This window comes from Vicia villosa, unplaced genomic scaffold (genome assembly GCF_029867415.1).
Source record: "Vicia villosa cultivar HV-30 ecotype Madison, WI unplaced genomic scaffold, Vvil1.0 ctg.000567F_1_1, whole genome shotgun sequence".
In the NCBI taxonomy this organism is placed as follows: Eukaryota; Viridiplantae; Streptophyta; class Magnoliopsida; order Fabales; family Fabaceae; genus Vicia; species Vicia villosa.
In genome coordinates, this window is record NW_026705260.1 from 607,953 (window position 1) to 624,214 (window position 16,262).

The following is a 16,262-nucleotide window of genomic DNA, read 5'->3' on the forward strand; positions in this document are numbered from 1 at the left end:
CCACGTGGCGCTCAATAATTAGGAATTTTATTTGTATCTTTAATGTATTTTGTGTTGTTTTTCATTTTAATGTATTGTGTGTTGTTTTCCATTTTAATGTATTTTGTATTTTGGTAATGTTTAATTTATTGCTATTATTTTTCCAACTTAAAAAAAATAAAAAAACAACTAAAAAAATAGTATAAAAATATTGGAAAAAAAAGAAAAAAAAAGAAGCAGAAAAAATAACAAAAAAAAAAAAAGAAAAAAAAAGAAGCAGAAAAAAATAACAAAAAAAAAAAGAAAAAAAAATAGGGGGGGTGTTGTCGCCGGGGGGGTGGCGACAACACCAAAACAACACAAAGGAGGCGCCAGGCCCACTGGCGACAACTCCTAGGCCCAAAACGTTGTCGCCACCCCCCCGGCGACAACGTGTTAAAATTAAAAAAAAAAACATTTTGTAAATATTTTGAAAACCTAGTTATTTTTGAATTTTTTTTAAAAAAACTGAATATTTAAAAAAAAAATTCCCAAATTGATCCAAATATTTGCTGAATTAATTTATTCAAACATCAAATTTTAAAATCAAATATTTTGTAAATCTAATAAAATATTTTAAAATTTTTATCTTGTTTGTCTAAACATTACAATTTTCTTAAAATTCAGGCTTTGACCCAGGCTATAAAAGCCCAAAAAAGACCCAACTACAACAAAAAGGCAATTAAAAGGCACTGACACTCTCCAAGCGCCAAACCAGCGCGTGTAAAAACCTTCCGAGCACTTACCGGCATATAAAAAACTCCGAATCGGAGAGTACCCAACACGCTCCACTCCACCGCCTGCGAAAACTTTTCAAATTTTCGCAAACGAAACTCCCCGCCATCAAAATCCATTCCCTTTCTGTCTCCGCGTGAAACTGACGCAGCTAGCGATCTCCCATTCTACTGGTGCGTGTTAAACACTCGCACTTGTTTCGAGTGAGTCCAGTTCCAGAATATTCGGTGATATAATGCTTCACAGGCACGACTCTTAGGTGCACCCCCAAACGCGTAACCTGGTCCACGGTCTCTCACGAACCCACCGTTGTCGTACACCTGTGTAGATTCAATAAAACGACGATCGTTTTGAGAAGGAGAGAGAAAGTCGATGAGTTCTAGAGAGAGAAAGTGAGAGACAGTGCTAGATCTGATCGGAACCAAGGTAAACCAGCTTCGAAACCCTACTGAATCTCCCTCTCTCTCTTGATCTTCATGCGTTTTTTTTTTTTATGATTCTGATTCTTCGTTTCTCTTTTCTCTCTTGGTTCTGATAAGGTTACGAGTGAACCCTAGAATTTTGAAGATTGATTTGGCGGTGGAAAATTCCTAAAATTTTAGGGTTTTGATTACCGGTTCTTTTATTATTGTATTTTTCGAGATTGTTCGATTTGAAGGTGCATAAAACCCTAGGATTTTGGGGACTTTTTTGGATTGGTTTTGGAATTAGGGTTTTGGATGTATGGCTTCGGGGCCTACGGATGGAGCTAAAGAGAGGCAGAGATACATCGAAGGTAAGGTTTACAGAAGGAGAGTTTTCAGAGGTACCAAGAGAAACCCTAACGTAGGGGATACTGTAGCTTCTGCCACCACAAATGCTAAAGATAATAAAGTTCCCACTACTACAGTCACCAATGATATCGATGATAACAAGAACATTAATAACGATGAAGCCAAGAGTAATGTTTTGGCTCAGCCAGTGGTTCCTCAATTGGCGGTGTCGGAGGATGGGGATTTAGCTCAGGCTGAAGGGAGTTCAAGATTGGAGGATGGAAATTCACCACAACAGCAATTGGAGGACCAGAATTTGGGTGGGGAACAAGTGAGTTCAAGAACAGGGGATGGGAATTCACCTCAGCGGCAATTAAAGGAGCAGAATTTGGCTCAGCCACAAGCAAGTTTGAGAACAGGGGATGAGAATTCACCCCAGCAGCTATTCCAGGACCAGAAATTGGTTGGGCAACAAGTGGGTTCAAGAACAGAGGATGGGAATTCACCTCAGCAGTTAAAGGAGAAGAATTTGGCTCAGCCTCAAGCAAATTTGAGAACAGATGATGGGAATTCACCCCAACAGAATTTGGAGGACCAGAAGTTGGTTGGGCAACACGTGAGTTCAAGAACAGAGGATGGGAATTCACCTCAGCAGCAATTAAAGGAGCAGGATTCGGCTCAGCCACAAGCAAGTTTGAGAACAGGGGATGGGAATTCACCCCAGCAGCTATTCGAGGGCCAGAGTTTGGGTCAGCCACAAACGAGTTCGAGAACAGGGGATGGGAATTCACCCCAGCAGCTATTTGAGGACCAGAGTTTGGGTCAGCCACAAACGAGTTCGAGAACAGGGGATGGGAATTCACCCCAGCTGCAATTTGAGGACCAGAATTTGGCTCAGGCACATGTGAGTTCAAGAGCAGGGGATAAGAATTCACCCCGGCCTCAAAGCTCAACCCATAAGGATGTGAATTCTCCTCAGCCTCAGGAAAATTCAAGACCAGATGATGGGAACATTTCTCAGCTAGAAGTGAGTTCAAGATTGGAGGACGGGAGTTTGCCTCACCCGGAATTAATTTCCAAGTTGGATGACAGGGCTTCTCTGCAGCAAGATAATTCAGTGTTGGAAGATGAGGATTTGTCTCAGCCACAAGTGAATTTGGGATTGGATGAAGGGAGTTCACTTCAACCACTAGTCAATTCCACATTAGAGGATCAGAATCTGGCTCAGCCGCCCTCGCCACCAGTTTCTGACCACTTGCACAGCCATCAGCAGCCCGAGCCTTCTAACGTCAATATACGGCGGGAGGATGATAGATCTTCAAGCCCCATCCATAATCACGGGGCAATTTCCGATGACTTGCATAACCATCAGCAGGCTGAACCTTCTAACCCCAATGTTCAGCAGGAGGATGATGGACCTTTGAGCCCCATTTATGGGCATGGGGCAGTTCCTAGCACTGGGTATCGACATTCTGAGAATATGACCGTGGAGCCGAGTCAAGAGGACCGATTCAAGATCAATCTGGCCTTGAAGTCAAAGCAGGAGAAACAAGAGATACGCTGGAAGCTTGAAAATGAGCTTGGTGTAGTGAGAAATTTGGTCAAGAAGATTGAAGTGAAACAGGGGCATGTTGGTGCTTATGGCAATTCAAATGTAGGTGTTTATGGAAATTCAAATGTAGGTGCTTATGGAAATTCAAATGTAGGTGCTTATAGCAATTCAAATGTAGGTGCTTATGGCAATTCAAATGTAGTGTTGGGTGGTGGGATCTCTAATGGAGGTGGAGCAAAGCGTGCTCACTCAGAGGTAGCATCTGCTGGTGTTTCGCGACAACCTACCAGGCCTTTGCACCAGTTAAGTTTTCCAATGTTCCATAATAGTCAAGGGGTCGGTGAAAATGTTGAGAAGGAAAAGAGAATGCCTAAAGCAAACCAGTTTTATCATAACTCAGAGTTCCTGCTTGCAAAAGATAAATTCCCACCTGCAGAGAGCAACAAGAAGTCAAAATTGAATTGGAAGAAGCAAGGTGGTGGAGAAATGGGTCCTGGGCTTCGAATGGGATCCAAGTTTTTCAAGAGCTGTAGTTCACTGCTTGAAAAATTGATGAAACACAAGCATGGGTGGGTGTTTAATTCTCCTGTTGATGTCGAGGGTCTTGGTTTGCATGACTATTTTACGATCATCACTCATCCAATGGACTTAGGAACTGTGAAGACAAGGCTGAACAAGAATTGGTACAAATCACCGAAGGAATTTGCAGAGGATGTGAGACTCACTTTTGATAATGCTATGACATATAATCCAGAGGGACAGGATGTTCATGTGATGGCAGAGCAATTATCAAAGGTTTTCGAGGACAGGTGGGCTATAATAGAGTCAGATTACAATCGTGAGATGAGATTTGGCATGGAGTATGGTGCACCTTCACCTTTGCCTAGAAGGGCTCCTACGTTTACTCCACCGCCTCTAGATATGCGACGAATTTTGGACAGATCTGAATCTTTGGCACGAACTCCAAGATCTATGAACAATACTCCATCAAGTAGAACCCCAGCCCCAAAAAAGCCAAAGGCAAAAGATCCGAATAAAAGAGACATGACATTTGATGAAAAGCAAAAACTAAGCACAAACCTTCAGGGTTTACCTCCAGAGAAGCTTGATGCTATTGTACACATCATTAAGAGGAGAAATTTAGCCTTGAATCAACATGATGATGAAATTGAAGTGGACATTGACAGCGTGGATGCTGAGACTCTTTGGGAGCTTGATAGATTTGTGACCAACTATAAGAAAAGTTTGAGCAAGAACAAGAGGAGGGCTGAAGTTGCTCGAGCGAGAGCAGAAGCTTTGCAGAATTCCATCCAGAGGGTAAGGGATTGGATTTTAACTTACAATATTTGGTAATGCATACTTTGGGAAGCAATTTTTGCTAAACATATTATCTCTTACTTTCTGTAGAGCCAGCCACCAGCTATGATAGAGATTTCTAGAGAACCACAAGCAGGTAAATTTTAATTTGTCATAGTATTTCAGACTATTATATGTTTTTTATTTTCTAATTGAAATAACTCGTTTGTCTGTTTCTGTGCAGATGAAAGAAATGTTCCCCCATCCTTGCCTATGCAAGGGGGGAGTCAAGCAGATAATAGAAGTAGATCAAGTAGTTCAAGCAGCTCTAGTAGTGATTCTGGGTCTTCTTCAAGTGGTATTTTGATTCATATCTCAACTGTTAATTTCACATCCTTGCTTTTGGTAATTGTTGTTATTAGATGTTCCTTCTTCCTCATTTGTATGTGCTGTTGCAGATTCTGATAGTGACAGTTCCTCAGCCTCGGGATCTGATGCAGGGTCACAAGGAACCTGATATAATGCTAGGTAGAGTTACATTTTTTGCTCTGTGACTATTATATATCTCTTACCTTCTGTTCCCGTTTCTATTCTGCTTTTTTATTCAGAAGAAGAGTGATGTAGGTAGCTTCTGAGCGGATTGTTTTCTTTCTTTGAAAAAAACTGAATAATGTGTTTGGTGCTCGTTAGCAACTAATTCTGTTTGCCATGGAGTGTGTCAAATGCATTTCTTATGTTTTTGTCCTGTAAATTGGAACAAATTCAAGCTGAATGATTTGTGCTTGTATTCCTTATTGAAAATTTAATGATAAAGCGTTAATGGTTTTTATGCTTAATTATCATTAAATTTGTCAAACAAGTAACTTAGGCTTATTTCCTTCTTTTTTCCTGACCTTTATAATGCATGGTTTTATTATGAAATATGGTATTCTTGTGAGTTGAGGCGAGCCTAATTCATTGGCTTTTGGTTTGTATGCTGTTTTTGTTTTAGTGAATGTTTGTCTTTCTACTTGTACTCTTTGGATACTACAATTGAGGTGCTATTCTATTATGTTTTTCTATTAGCAATTTCTTTATCCGGCAAAATAGATGTGAAACTTGCTGGCGTCTTCCCCCCTGTCGGATTGGGTCTTTTAATGAAGTTCGTAATGATATTATCATAATTTGCTGAGTTGAAGTTTTATAGGCACTATTAAAATAAATGAGTTTACTCCAATTGTCATTATTTTTCTCGCAATTTTTTTCACATCTATTTCTGTTGAGTTCTATGTGAAGTGAAAATGTCATGATGCAGTTGGCCGAAGTGTGGATTTTATTAACTATATATTTTTAATAAGGCTCGGTTGTAATTGTAAGTATATTTTTAAAGAGTTGGGTGGACATTTGCATTGTTGTCAATATACACCTCCAGATGAATAAATATCAACTTGTAGATTTTAAATGCTGTGTTCTGTTGAAAAATGTGAAGATAACTCTCCAAACCTTTTTTTAGTTTCTTGTCTTATAATACTTGGTTCCTGGAAGCTATTTATTTAGTAGTTCCATTGGTAGGGTCATTCCAGGATATAGAGTATAATGTAAAATTAGCTTTGTCTTGAAATTTTCTCAGCATTAGCAGTTACTTTTTGTCTTTTTCTTATGCATTGTAAATTATATATAGCATCATGTTTGAAATTGAAGAAGCTTTGTATTATTTAACTTCCTGGATGAAGTGATTAACCATAAACAGTCCTAATTTGTGTATATTTGATATTGCAGATGTTAGATGTTTAGATTAGAGATAATGATGGCGACAGTTGCCTAGTTGATGTTTGAAGGTTGAAGATTAACAGTTGGGGATAATAGTGGAAGGGCGTGGGAAATCCTACTGATGTAGTATGGGAGTTTTGGTTCCCACATTTCTTGTATAATAATGTTTGGTAGGATGTGATGATATAATTAATTAGGTAGGGTAGTTAGTGTCCCGTAGCATGTGTACATTGCTAACTACTGCTGCGCATTGAGTTTCCTTGATGACAATTTTATTGTTTGTGGTGGCAGATTCATGAATTTTGGTGTTATACAAAAATAATACTTGTCATGTAATTTTCTACATCTTCATAATACCATTCCATGTACTAAGCTTACAACTGTGAAATATTTATTCAAGGGAGAATTCAATCTGTGGTAGCACGACAAGGCAATTTTTGGTCATTTTACTTGTGTTTGCTGTATCATAGTAATGTATTATTGTGATGTTGATACTACTTATTTCCTACTTTTCTCAATGTCTTCTCCGCCTCAAAGATTTTTAGTTAGATTCTGAAAGTGACAGGGAGCATCAATGATAGCTGGGAAGTACGAGTAACGATCATAAAGTGTAACTATCAAATTGATTTTTGTCTCTCTTAATTGTTTTCAAACGACTCTAATTTTGTTAGTATTTAAAATTAGTTCATGTCTTTGTAACATCAGTTGTCCTGGGGTTGGTAACTCAATCACTAAATTGGTCTCCGTTTTTTTGTCTTTAAACACATCTATCAATATTTTAAATTGGATTATTTGCACTAATGCTTTTTTGTCTTTAAACACATCTATCAATATTTTAAATTGGATTTTTTGCACTAATGCCACAAAACTGAAATAAAATAAAATAAAATCAAATTGCCATATTTTAAAATGAAATTACCACGATGCTACATTACATGCACGTGCTCGACCATCTATGGGTCGAGCGTGCAATAATTTTTTTGTCTTCTCGTCTAATCATTGGATTTCACATGCTCGATCTACTTGTTCAATTATTGGTTGATCGTAAGCTTCATTTATTTGGATTTTTCATGCTCGACCTGGTCGAACACGTGTTTGGAATGTGGCATTGGGGTAATTTCATTTCAAAAGGTGATAATTTGTTTTTTATTTTTTCCAGGGCATTAGTGTAGAAAATCCTTTTAAATTAGTAATCAATTGTTTTACTGCAAGTTAAATGCAACATGTATGTTCTCAAACACATTTGGTAAATAGTCAATTATCGTTGATTGTTGCAAGTTAAATGCAAGATGTCTCTTACACACATTTTTTTTAATTATTTTCAATTATTTATTTAGTATAAATTAGATAAAGACAAGACCTATTTAACAATTAATACTCAAATATATGAGCTACAATAATGAATGTTTTTTTGGTTTTTTTTTTTACATGTAAGAATTTTTATCCGATAAAATTTGGGTAAAAATGAGAACTAATTTGATATTAACTGGTCAAATATATAAACTAAATTGATGAATCTGATGTCCATTCGGGTATGATTTTCTTTGATAAAATTTAGATAAAAATAGAGGCTAATTTATTAGTAAATAGTTAAATATAATGCTTAAATTGAAAAATTTATTTTATGTGTTTATAAATGATGAATGCATATAGTTTTATTAAATACAAAATTTTCAACCAAAATAATTTATCAATTTAACATATTTTCTCAATATATTATTTATCCAACATAACATTTAAAATTAGATCCAAAATATGAAGACAATTGCATTTAACAAAATATTTTTTGACTATACTATTCATCCAACATAATATTTTTAATAATATATTCAAAATATTAAGACAATTGTATCCAACAAAACATAATGAAGATTCATAAAATAAGACATAAATATATCATATACATCCAACATAGCATTTAAAGTATTGAGATCATTTATAAGTTAAAGGCATGATATGCAATTTACATTCAAAAGCGGTAACATGTCAATAACCTTCAAATCTCTTATGGCAATTAGAAATAGTAAAAGGGATATTTTTGTCAATTCATGGTCTAATTGAAAGTTCATAGGATGTAACTATAATAAATCTTAATCAATTAAACCCCTCTAGATAATAATTAGAAAACGTGATTAATGGAGAATCTAATAATCTATCTAATCCAGAAAAAGGGTTCAAAAGTGAAAAGAAACAATGTGCAATTCAGAAGGTGAATGCAGACCTTTGGGTTTTCTAATAGGTCTTCCTTTTTCATTTCTCTGTCTCCTCCTCTCAATCGTTGGCACATTCGTCTGGATTATCGGGTAATCTTTTCATTTCTTCATTTCTCATTTGCCTTTCAATTTAATTGCTATACAAATCAAACATTTTTTTTTTTTTTGCAGAACATTGCTTTCATGCATATGCCCCTGTTTCTTGTGTCTCACGGTAGTAATTGAAATTGCGCTTGAATTAATCAAGGCTCCATTGCATGTCATGACGTGGTTCATCTCTATGATCCCATGCTGAATTCTCTTTCTTTTGCCAATTTTTGTTGTTGTTTTGATTTCAGAGTCAATTAGGTTTTTAGGTTATTAGGCCCCGAGACCTCTGAAAAAAATTGCGTCCGTGTCGGCTAGCCACTTGTAATTAAAAAAGTTGTGTCCGTGTCGGCTAACCACTTGTAATTAGAAAAGTTGTGTCCGTGTCGGCTAGCCACTTGTAATTACGTTTAGTAGTATTGTGTTTCTCGGCTAGCCACTTGTAATTACGTCTTGTAATTAAAAAAGTTGTGTCCGTGTCGGCTAACCACTTGTAATTAGAAAAGTTGTGTCCGTGTCGGCTAGCCACTTGTAATTACGTTTAGTAGTATTGTGTTTCTCGGCTAGCCACTTGTAATTACGTTTACTAGTATTGTGTTTCTCGGCTAGCCACTTGTAATTACGTTTACTAGTATTGTGTTTCTGATATTCGTGATTCATTATTACTACATTGATGATCTCTCTTATACATTTATGTATTATTTTGATTTTATTAAATGATGATATTACCAAAAATACAAAAACTCATAAGACCTATACATATACTTGTATTGTTTTACTTTTACATAAGGTAGAGTTCGCAGAAAACAGATTATTTATAAGGACGCTATTCAGTTAAAAGGCCTTAACATACAAAACTCACTTTTGTCTCTGATTCAGTGCTCACTTTTGATTCTGATTCTCTATCTCCAACAGCAATTACCTTAGTTGTCTCTGCTATTTCTACTACGGTTTCACCTATGGCACTCAACACTCCACCACCCTCTTTTCCCTCTTCACTTTTTTCTATCACTTTCTTAGCTGGTTTCAGGATGTTTTCTCCAATCTCTTTCACAGTTTCACCTACAGCTCCCAACACAGTACTTCCACCTTCATTAACCTTATTATCCAATGGCTCATTTACCATAGGCAGATTCTGCATAATACCCACTTGAGATTCTTCTTTCTCTCCCTCAAAGCCTTTTTCAACTAATATTTCATTTAGCTTTTGTTCTCGTAATCTCCTTGCAGCAGAATCATCACCTTTTACAACTTCGGCATAGGTAGCCAACACATGGCTTTCCCTATTTTTGTTAACTTTTTCTGCATGTTGTGTTTTAGTTTCCCCCAACACACCTTGCTTTTTTGCTATGTCTCTCTCTTGAACTCTTTGAGAGCTTCCCACTGTGTTGCTTTCGTTATCCTTCTGTGGAAGAACTTTAACTACAGTTTCACAAACAACAACAGGTTTCTTTTTTCCTTCTTCAAAGCCTTTGGTGGTGGATTTCTCTGATGGCCTCTCCTTAGTTTCCTGTTTTCAAATGGAAAACTTCTATATAAGTTACAAATTTACAACAAAGGTTCTTTAATTTCATCACTAAGCTAATTCACTTCATTGGCATATAAAACAGATAGATAGATGATAGAAATAGAAATAAAAACCTTATTATGTGTAACCCTTATGGCCTTTGATTCCACATCTTTGTTCCTTGCAGCTGTTGTATCATCTCTTGAAGCTTGAACACTTGCTTCCTGTTTTGCTCTCTCTTGAGTATTTGCAATTGCATTCTGAGCTCTGTACTTGGCATTCTCTTCTTTTTCTCTTTGTTTTGCATGAGTCTGTCTAGTGTGTTCCACTGTCTTTGTTTCTTTCTCTTCTCTGTCTCGCAATCCTTTAGCAGCTTCTTCTCTCCGCTTCCTTTCAGCCTCTTTGTCTTGAGACCCGCCTCTATCAGCATGCAACTCTCTGATATCTTGTTGTTTCTGATTAGTACCACCCTCTCCTTCATTTCTTTGTTCCTGGATTTGTATCTCCCCTATCTCCACAAACGTCTCACTGAATACTTCTGCACGATGCACTTGTTCAGAAGCCATTGTTTTTGTTATGTTATCTCTCAAGAAAACAATGATACACTTCTTTTCTTTCAAATTATGGCTATTGATATATCTGTATGTTCACCGAAGAAAGGTGAAGTTTGGTTTTAAAGGAACAAGATAGGGGCATGTCGGTTTGAAGTCTTAAGTTTGAAAAGGACATGGAAGGACATGTGGTGTAACAAATTAGGAACTGTCTTAAAATCAATGGAGTGACTCAGCTTCACAATCCAGTGGTAAGTTCTATGGATTCAAACAGTGCCAGTAGCTAGCTTATCAGGTTTGAGACACGTCAAAAATTACAGGAAGGAATGTTTTCCTTATAGACTAGTCTGGAATACACTATTGGCTAGTTTAGTTATCACTTGGGCATGTTTGGATTGATGTTTATCTACTGATATTTGCACTGGTGAGATAGTTTATAGAAACAATTTGTCAGAAGTCATTTGTTGTTTTTAGGTGATTAGATATAAAAATAAAGACTTCATTTTTTATGTTATTGAAATAGTTTATTCATAAACACTATTGTTTGGGAATTTGGAGGAGAAGAGAAGAGAAAATTTTGAAAAAAAATAGAAGAATTGAATGGAAAAAACATAAGGATTTAGGTGGGGAGAATTTTGAAGAGTTTGTTTCTTATTTGAACACAAATTTTTTTCTAATTTGTGAAATTCAAAATGTATATTCAAAGAGGTTTTGCAGCGTTTACATTAAAATAAATATTTTAAGTTATTATAATATTCTGAAAATTTAAAAAACACTCTTTTATTATTCTATAATTTTTTTTTTTAAAATTTGTTTTCGGAAGCATTTCCTTCCTATCTCCTCCAAATCTATGTTTGGTACCATATTTGAAGCATTTGGAATTTATATTCAGATGTGTAAAATTGGTTTTGATATGATGTACGTGATTTGTGATTTTTTATATTGAAATTTATTGTTTATTTTATTTTTATATAAATGTATTTAAATATAAATTATTTTAAATTTAACTCACTTTTAATCATAACAAATTTTACGAAATCTATTTTCTTAAAAATCAATTTTTATCAATGAAGAACCAAACTCTCACTTATCCTATCTATTTTTTCCTTTTTTTTTTCAAGTAGTTCAATAACAAAAACTCACTATTTAAAGGTGAACATATGTGATGTCGTGAGTTTAAATTTGTGCATTATCAATTGAGGTAACTTAGTCGAATTTATTCATTCATTCTTAATGACAAACAAATTAAAAAGAAATAGGTGAATTTGTTCTAAAATTTAGATTCAATATATTAATTTTTTACAGACCCATTTTAACTACTAAGGAAGTGTTTGGTAAAAAATAGTGGATAGTTGAAAAGTTAATTTGGATAAAATCTCTATTGACGTTTTAAGGATGAAAATCGATATGACTTAAATTAAAGTGTTTTTGATTTCCTTTGTTATTTAACTTGAACCCTTGAGTGATTATACTAAGACACCTTGGTGATTCTAGCATCATCAAGAATTATAAGATCTCACATAAGTTATTTAAAGTGTAAGTTATAAAATGAACTTCAGCATATTCACGGGACCTCCTCATGTGATTGAGGGGATATTCAGGGGTGATCAAAACCAAACCAAGCCAATAGAAAACCGCAAATCAAACCAAACCAAACCGAAACCGCGAAAAACCGCATTTGGTTCGGATTAGTTTGGGTCATTTTTTAACAAAACCGCACGGTTTGGTTCGGTTTGCAGTTTGTATTTTGTAAACCGAACCAAACCGAATCAAACCGCATTATGTTACAACCTAAATTTTACTTAACTCACATCCAACCAAAAATTAAACCTATTATACCTTAGCCTTATGATTACCAACAATTTTCTCATCCTTACACATATAATTTTAGTCCCGATCTTCTCAAATCTCTAATAACATTATCGCACCTTCTTTGCCACATACATCTTCCTTCTTCTTCTATAATCTCTATTCTCTTATATTCTTTCTTTTTCACCTTCTATTTTTATGTAAATGTTCCGTATTTCAGTTTTGTTTTTATCGCACATTTTCTTCTCTAATCTCTCAACACTTTTTTCTTTTTCACCATCACTAATCTCTTGTCTCTTGTATTATTTTGTTTCATTATAATATTTTTTATATTGTTTTATGTTATTATTTTATATTTAATATTCCACTTTTTTCTAATTTAATTTTTACATATTAAATGAAAAATTGTTGTCAAAATATGACGAGTTTTGTTGTTATTTGATAGTGTATGAATGTCTAAATACAAAATTATGTTGTCATCTATATGTGTATTATGGCTCAATAAAATATTTGTAAAAAACCGAACCAACCGAACCGAACCAAACCGCATTAGTTTGATTTGGTTTGGTTTGGATTTTTTTTAAAAGCCAACCGAACCAAACCAAGCCGCACGATTTTTTTCTCTTGCGGTTCGAATGATTTATTTCGTCAAAATCGCCCAAACCGCACCGCAAACACCTCTAGGGATATTTATCTGGACTCAAGATAAAATACAAGCATTTGAGGTAGGACTTAAGAAAATACGATCTCATAAATATTCAAAAGAATCTTACATCAAAATAATTAAGAATTGAATATAAAAGAATGTTCTATATTGTCTTTAAATAAAAAAGATTTGTGTTAGAAAAATGCCATGCATCTTCCACAAGGTAAAAAAAAAAACTTATAGATTCAAAAAGGACGTTTTGAAGAAGATAACCATAATATTAACAACGAATGAACAATAGTCAGACTATCGTATTTTTAACAACCAAAAATGCCATGCTTTTCTTATTTTTAATCTCCAAGTCTTTTTTTGATACAATCCACACTGATCAAGAAAATATGATATTAAATCAATAATTAGGCTAATCGCATCTTATAGACACAATAAACACTACTAGTTGATTATCTGGCTACCAATTGGCCAATGACATGAATGCAAATAGCCATTCAAATCGGACCAATGATTTTTTACAAATTATAATAGCTTTACTTTGCAACATCACTTCAATTTCAATGCTTTTAAAAAAGGAAACTTCATCCCCACTTGATTTACAATGAAGCAACAAATCTTTCCAAACTTAAAAAATACAATATTTGCTAGTACAATTAAAGGCAAATTTCTGCCTAAACAATGAACATTTACAATTTTAGACATTGAACCATATCAAACCCTTTTTATTATCCAATTACAATAATTCCTAGAATTGAAAACAATGAATTTTCCTCTAAAAGTTGAACCTTATACACAATTCAAATTGTCAATGAGAAAGTGCTGCATTGAGAAGCTCATTCCATGTATCAGGAAGTCCTGGAAGACACCAGTGACTACAATCTGTTGCCATAACACCACTATAACCTTCCGGATGTGCATCTTTTCTGTACTGTGACAATGTTGTCACATCTAAGAAATAAACTGGTTTACTCATCCTTCTCAACACCTTGTTCACTACCATCCAAGCCATCGGCGTCCCTCCTGGATACTTCAATCCAAAATACGGTTCTTTCTCACTCATGCACGACTTCGTCGGTTCATTCCAATCTTTTCCCCTAATACCATAAAAAAGTTTACACGATTATAATTATACTTACGCTGAGAGGGAGAGTCTATATAAATAACTTTTTAACAGAAAGTTTGACGATTGTAGTTGATTGACAGTGTAAAAAAATTTACTAAGAGAGTGTATACGAATAACTTACTGGTAATGGACCGGAGAAATTCCTAAGAAAAAGACTTTGGTTTTGGATGGATTAACATTTTCTTCAACCCATCTAGCCCAAGTTGTTAATCCTTTGTAGAATGCAACAAAACGGTTCATGTCTTTAAACAATTTATTATTCTCTTGAATAAAATCCCACCTATCATCAATTTTTCATGTCACAAAAAATGTTAGCACGTTGATTAAATAATCATTGCAATAACAATGATGCGAATGTGAAAGAATGATGATCATAATCATACGGTTGTGCGTTTCCGGTGTGAGTCCACCAATGCCATGTGTTGAAGATCAACACATCCATTCCTCTCCAAGCTTCACCATTCTTGATCGAGTCGAGCTTCAAAACTCTTCCGGCTTTATCATGATCAAGGTCTACCAAATACGCCGTGCGAAATAGAAATAACTTAAGATCATATTCCTGAAAAAAGGACTAAAAATCTTAAAATTGGAATTTCCGATAATTATAGCAGAGACAATAATATCGACTTTTGTCAGTTAAGATAGGATTTGAGAACAATTATATCAGACGCATTATAGCATTATGGAGACTTATATTATAAACAAACATAATGGAAAAAAAATAATCTAATTTTCTAGTAGGTGACATAAAAAATAATGAAAAAATGACTTTTCCTTTTCACCATAAATAAATAATGAAGTTGTGACAACTAAAACTCCACGTCTATTCTAACAGAAAATGTCCCCAACACAATCACATTCACCCTTTATTACTCAAAACATCACATTCAAAACTAGATCAGATTCAAGTGTATCAAAATTTCACTTTAATTTTGGAAATTGCTCAAAAGTTCAAAAAAGCACTTAATTAGCCTAACATCATTAAAAAAAAACCAACTTTTTGCTACACTAATGGTTTCAAAACACAATGAAAGAAAAGAACAAACAAACCTCAAATGTGACAGAAGAAATAGCATCTCTCTGATAAAATGTAGCCTTAGAATTTGGCACAGAAGCATGAATCATACAAGCCATTGAGTTGAACTGATTCAAGCTCAAAGAATCACCAACAAACATAATCTTTTTCCCTTTATGTCCCTTAACAAAGTTCAAACCATTGAATCTGCAAAAACAGTTTCCAACAACCCTTTTAGCTAAAACCAAACACAAAACCAAAAACAAACCAAAATGTTGATAAAAAATGTACCTTTGCAAGTTACAAGAAAATGGCTTCCACCTATATTTCTGATAAAGCTTGTCTTTTCTACCATGTTTCTGACAATTGAACTGTGGATCTATGAAAGGACAAGTTGAAGGGTCATAGAGAGGATATGAAGCGTCGTAAACCCATTTTCCATTGAAAATGTTACATGTTCCTAGGGTGTTACTTGTTTCAAAACTTGTCTCATTGCTAAAAGAGTTAAAAATCTCTGCTTTTGTTTGAAACAGAGTCAGAAACAGAGCAAGAAACAGAGTATGAAACAGAGTATGAAACAGAGCATTTACAGAAACTGAACCCATTTCCTTAGTTTTTGGGAATGAAATAAAGGACTAAGAGTGAAGATAAACTTTCACCTAATCATGTTCTTATATAATAATGTGTCTGCAAAAAGAACTAGAGATATAGAGAGAGAGAGTGAAAACAGAACACTTTTGGTTTCTTGTGTTTTTATTTTATTTTAAGATAATTTAATTTTAAATGTAACCTTTTTACCTTAGCTTCTTGTGGGGTAGGATGTTACCTTTGCTTTGAAACTTCTTGGAATCATGTTTCATGTGATTCAAAAATAGTACTAACACTTTAGCTACATTACATGAAAAACAAAATTGAAAATGTCTTGTCATGGAATTGAAATTTTTTCTTACATAAGGTTAAAATAATGATTGGATATTTTTTTGGTTATAGACATGGGTTTGTGTGATTTCTGTGTAAGAATAAAGCAGAAGCTTTAGTAACACTTTAGTAGAATTTTTTGTTCAGAAAATAATGGTACTTGCTAGTTGCAACTTCCTTTAGGAAAATGTTGTTTTCATTAGGTGACAAATTTGAACAAAAACAGATCATTTTGATGTTTGTTTTTAAGGTATTAATTTGTAGGAAACATGTCATATG

The 16,262-nt window shown here is 34.5% G+C and overlaps 4 protein-coding genes across 5 annotated transcripts; 2 read left to right on the top strand and 2 right to left on the bottom strand.

The window, feature by feature from the left end:
* The first annotated feature begins 750 nt into the window (after positions 1 to 750).
* On the top strand, positions 751 to 6,515 carry LOC131629446 (transcription factor GTE4-like). 2 transcript variants are annotated; one of them, XM_058900233.1, is made up of 6 exons: positions 751 to 1,179; positions 1,293 to 4,374; positions 4,465 to 4,510; positions 4,598 to 4,711; positions 4,812 to 4,881; positions 6,112 to 6,515. In XM_058900233.1, exons 2-5 carry the CDS (start codon positions 1,477 to 1,479, stop codon positions 4,868 to 4,870), a joined length of 3,117 nt encoding a protein of 1,038 aa, XP_058756216.1. In that variant the 5' UTR covers positions 751 to 1,179; positions 1,293 to 1,476; the 3' UTR covers positions 4,871 to 4,881; positions 6,112 to 6,515. The 2 variants fall into 2 exon arrangements, with proteins under 2 accessions (XP_058756216.1, XP_058756215.1); XM_058900232.1 differs by having other exon boundaries at positions 751 to 4,374.
* A 1,656-nt stretch (positions 6,516 to 8,171) lies between these two features.
* Positions 8,172 to 9,113, top strand: LOC131629450 (signaling peptide TAXIMIN 1-like). The gene is made up of 2 exons (XM_058900236.1): positions 8,172 to 8,405; positions 8,487 to 9,113. Exons 1-2 carry the CDS (start codon positions 8,296 to 8,298, stop codon positions 8,608 to 8,610), a joined length of 234 nt encoding a protein of 77 aa, XP_058756219.1. The 5' UTR covers positions 8,172 to 8,295; the 3' UTR covers positions 8,611 to 9,113.
* A 24-nt stretch (positions 9,114 to 9,137) lies between these two features.
* On the bottom strand, positions 9,138 to 10,565 carry LOC131629449 (seed biotin-containing protein SBP65-like). Its single transcript, XM_058900235.1, has 2 exons — positions 10,044 to 10,565; positions 9,138 to 9,912 (listed from the first exon to the last, which is right to left on the bottom strand). The coding sequence occupies exons 1-2, from the start codon at positions 10,473 to 10,475 to the stop codon at positions 9,247 to 9,249; spliced, it is 1,098 nt and encodes a 365-aa protein (XP_058756218.1). The 5' UTR covers positions 10,476 to 10,565; the 3' UTR covers positions 9,138 to 9,246.
* Positions 10,566 to 13,522: 2,957 nt separating this feature from the next.
* LOC131629448 (protein trichome birefringence-like 39) lies at positions 13,523 to 15,753 on the bottom strand. The gene is made up of 5 exons (XM_058900234.1): positions 15,357 to 15,753; positions 15,101 to 15,272; positions 14,434 to 14,609; positions 14,172 to 14,330; positions 13,523 to 14,021 (listed from the first exon to the last, which is right to left on the bottom strand). The coding sequence occupies exons 1-5, from the start codon at positions 15,668 to 15,670 to the stop codon at positions 13,733 to 13,735; spliced, it is 1,110 nt and encodes a 369-aa protein (XP_058756217.1). The 5' UTR covers positions 15,671 to 15,753; the 3' UTR covers positions 13,523 to 13,732.
* Between the last annotated feature and the right edge of the window lie 509 nt (positions 15,754 to 16,262).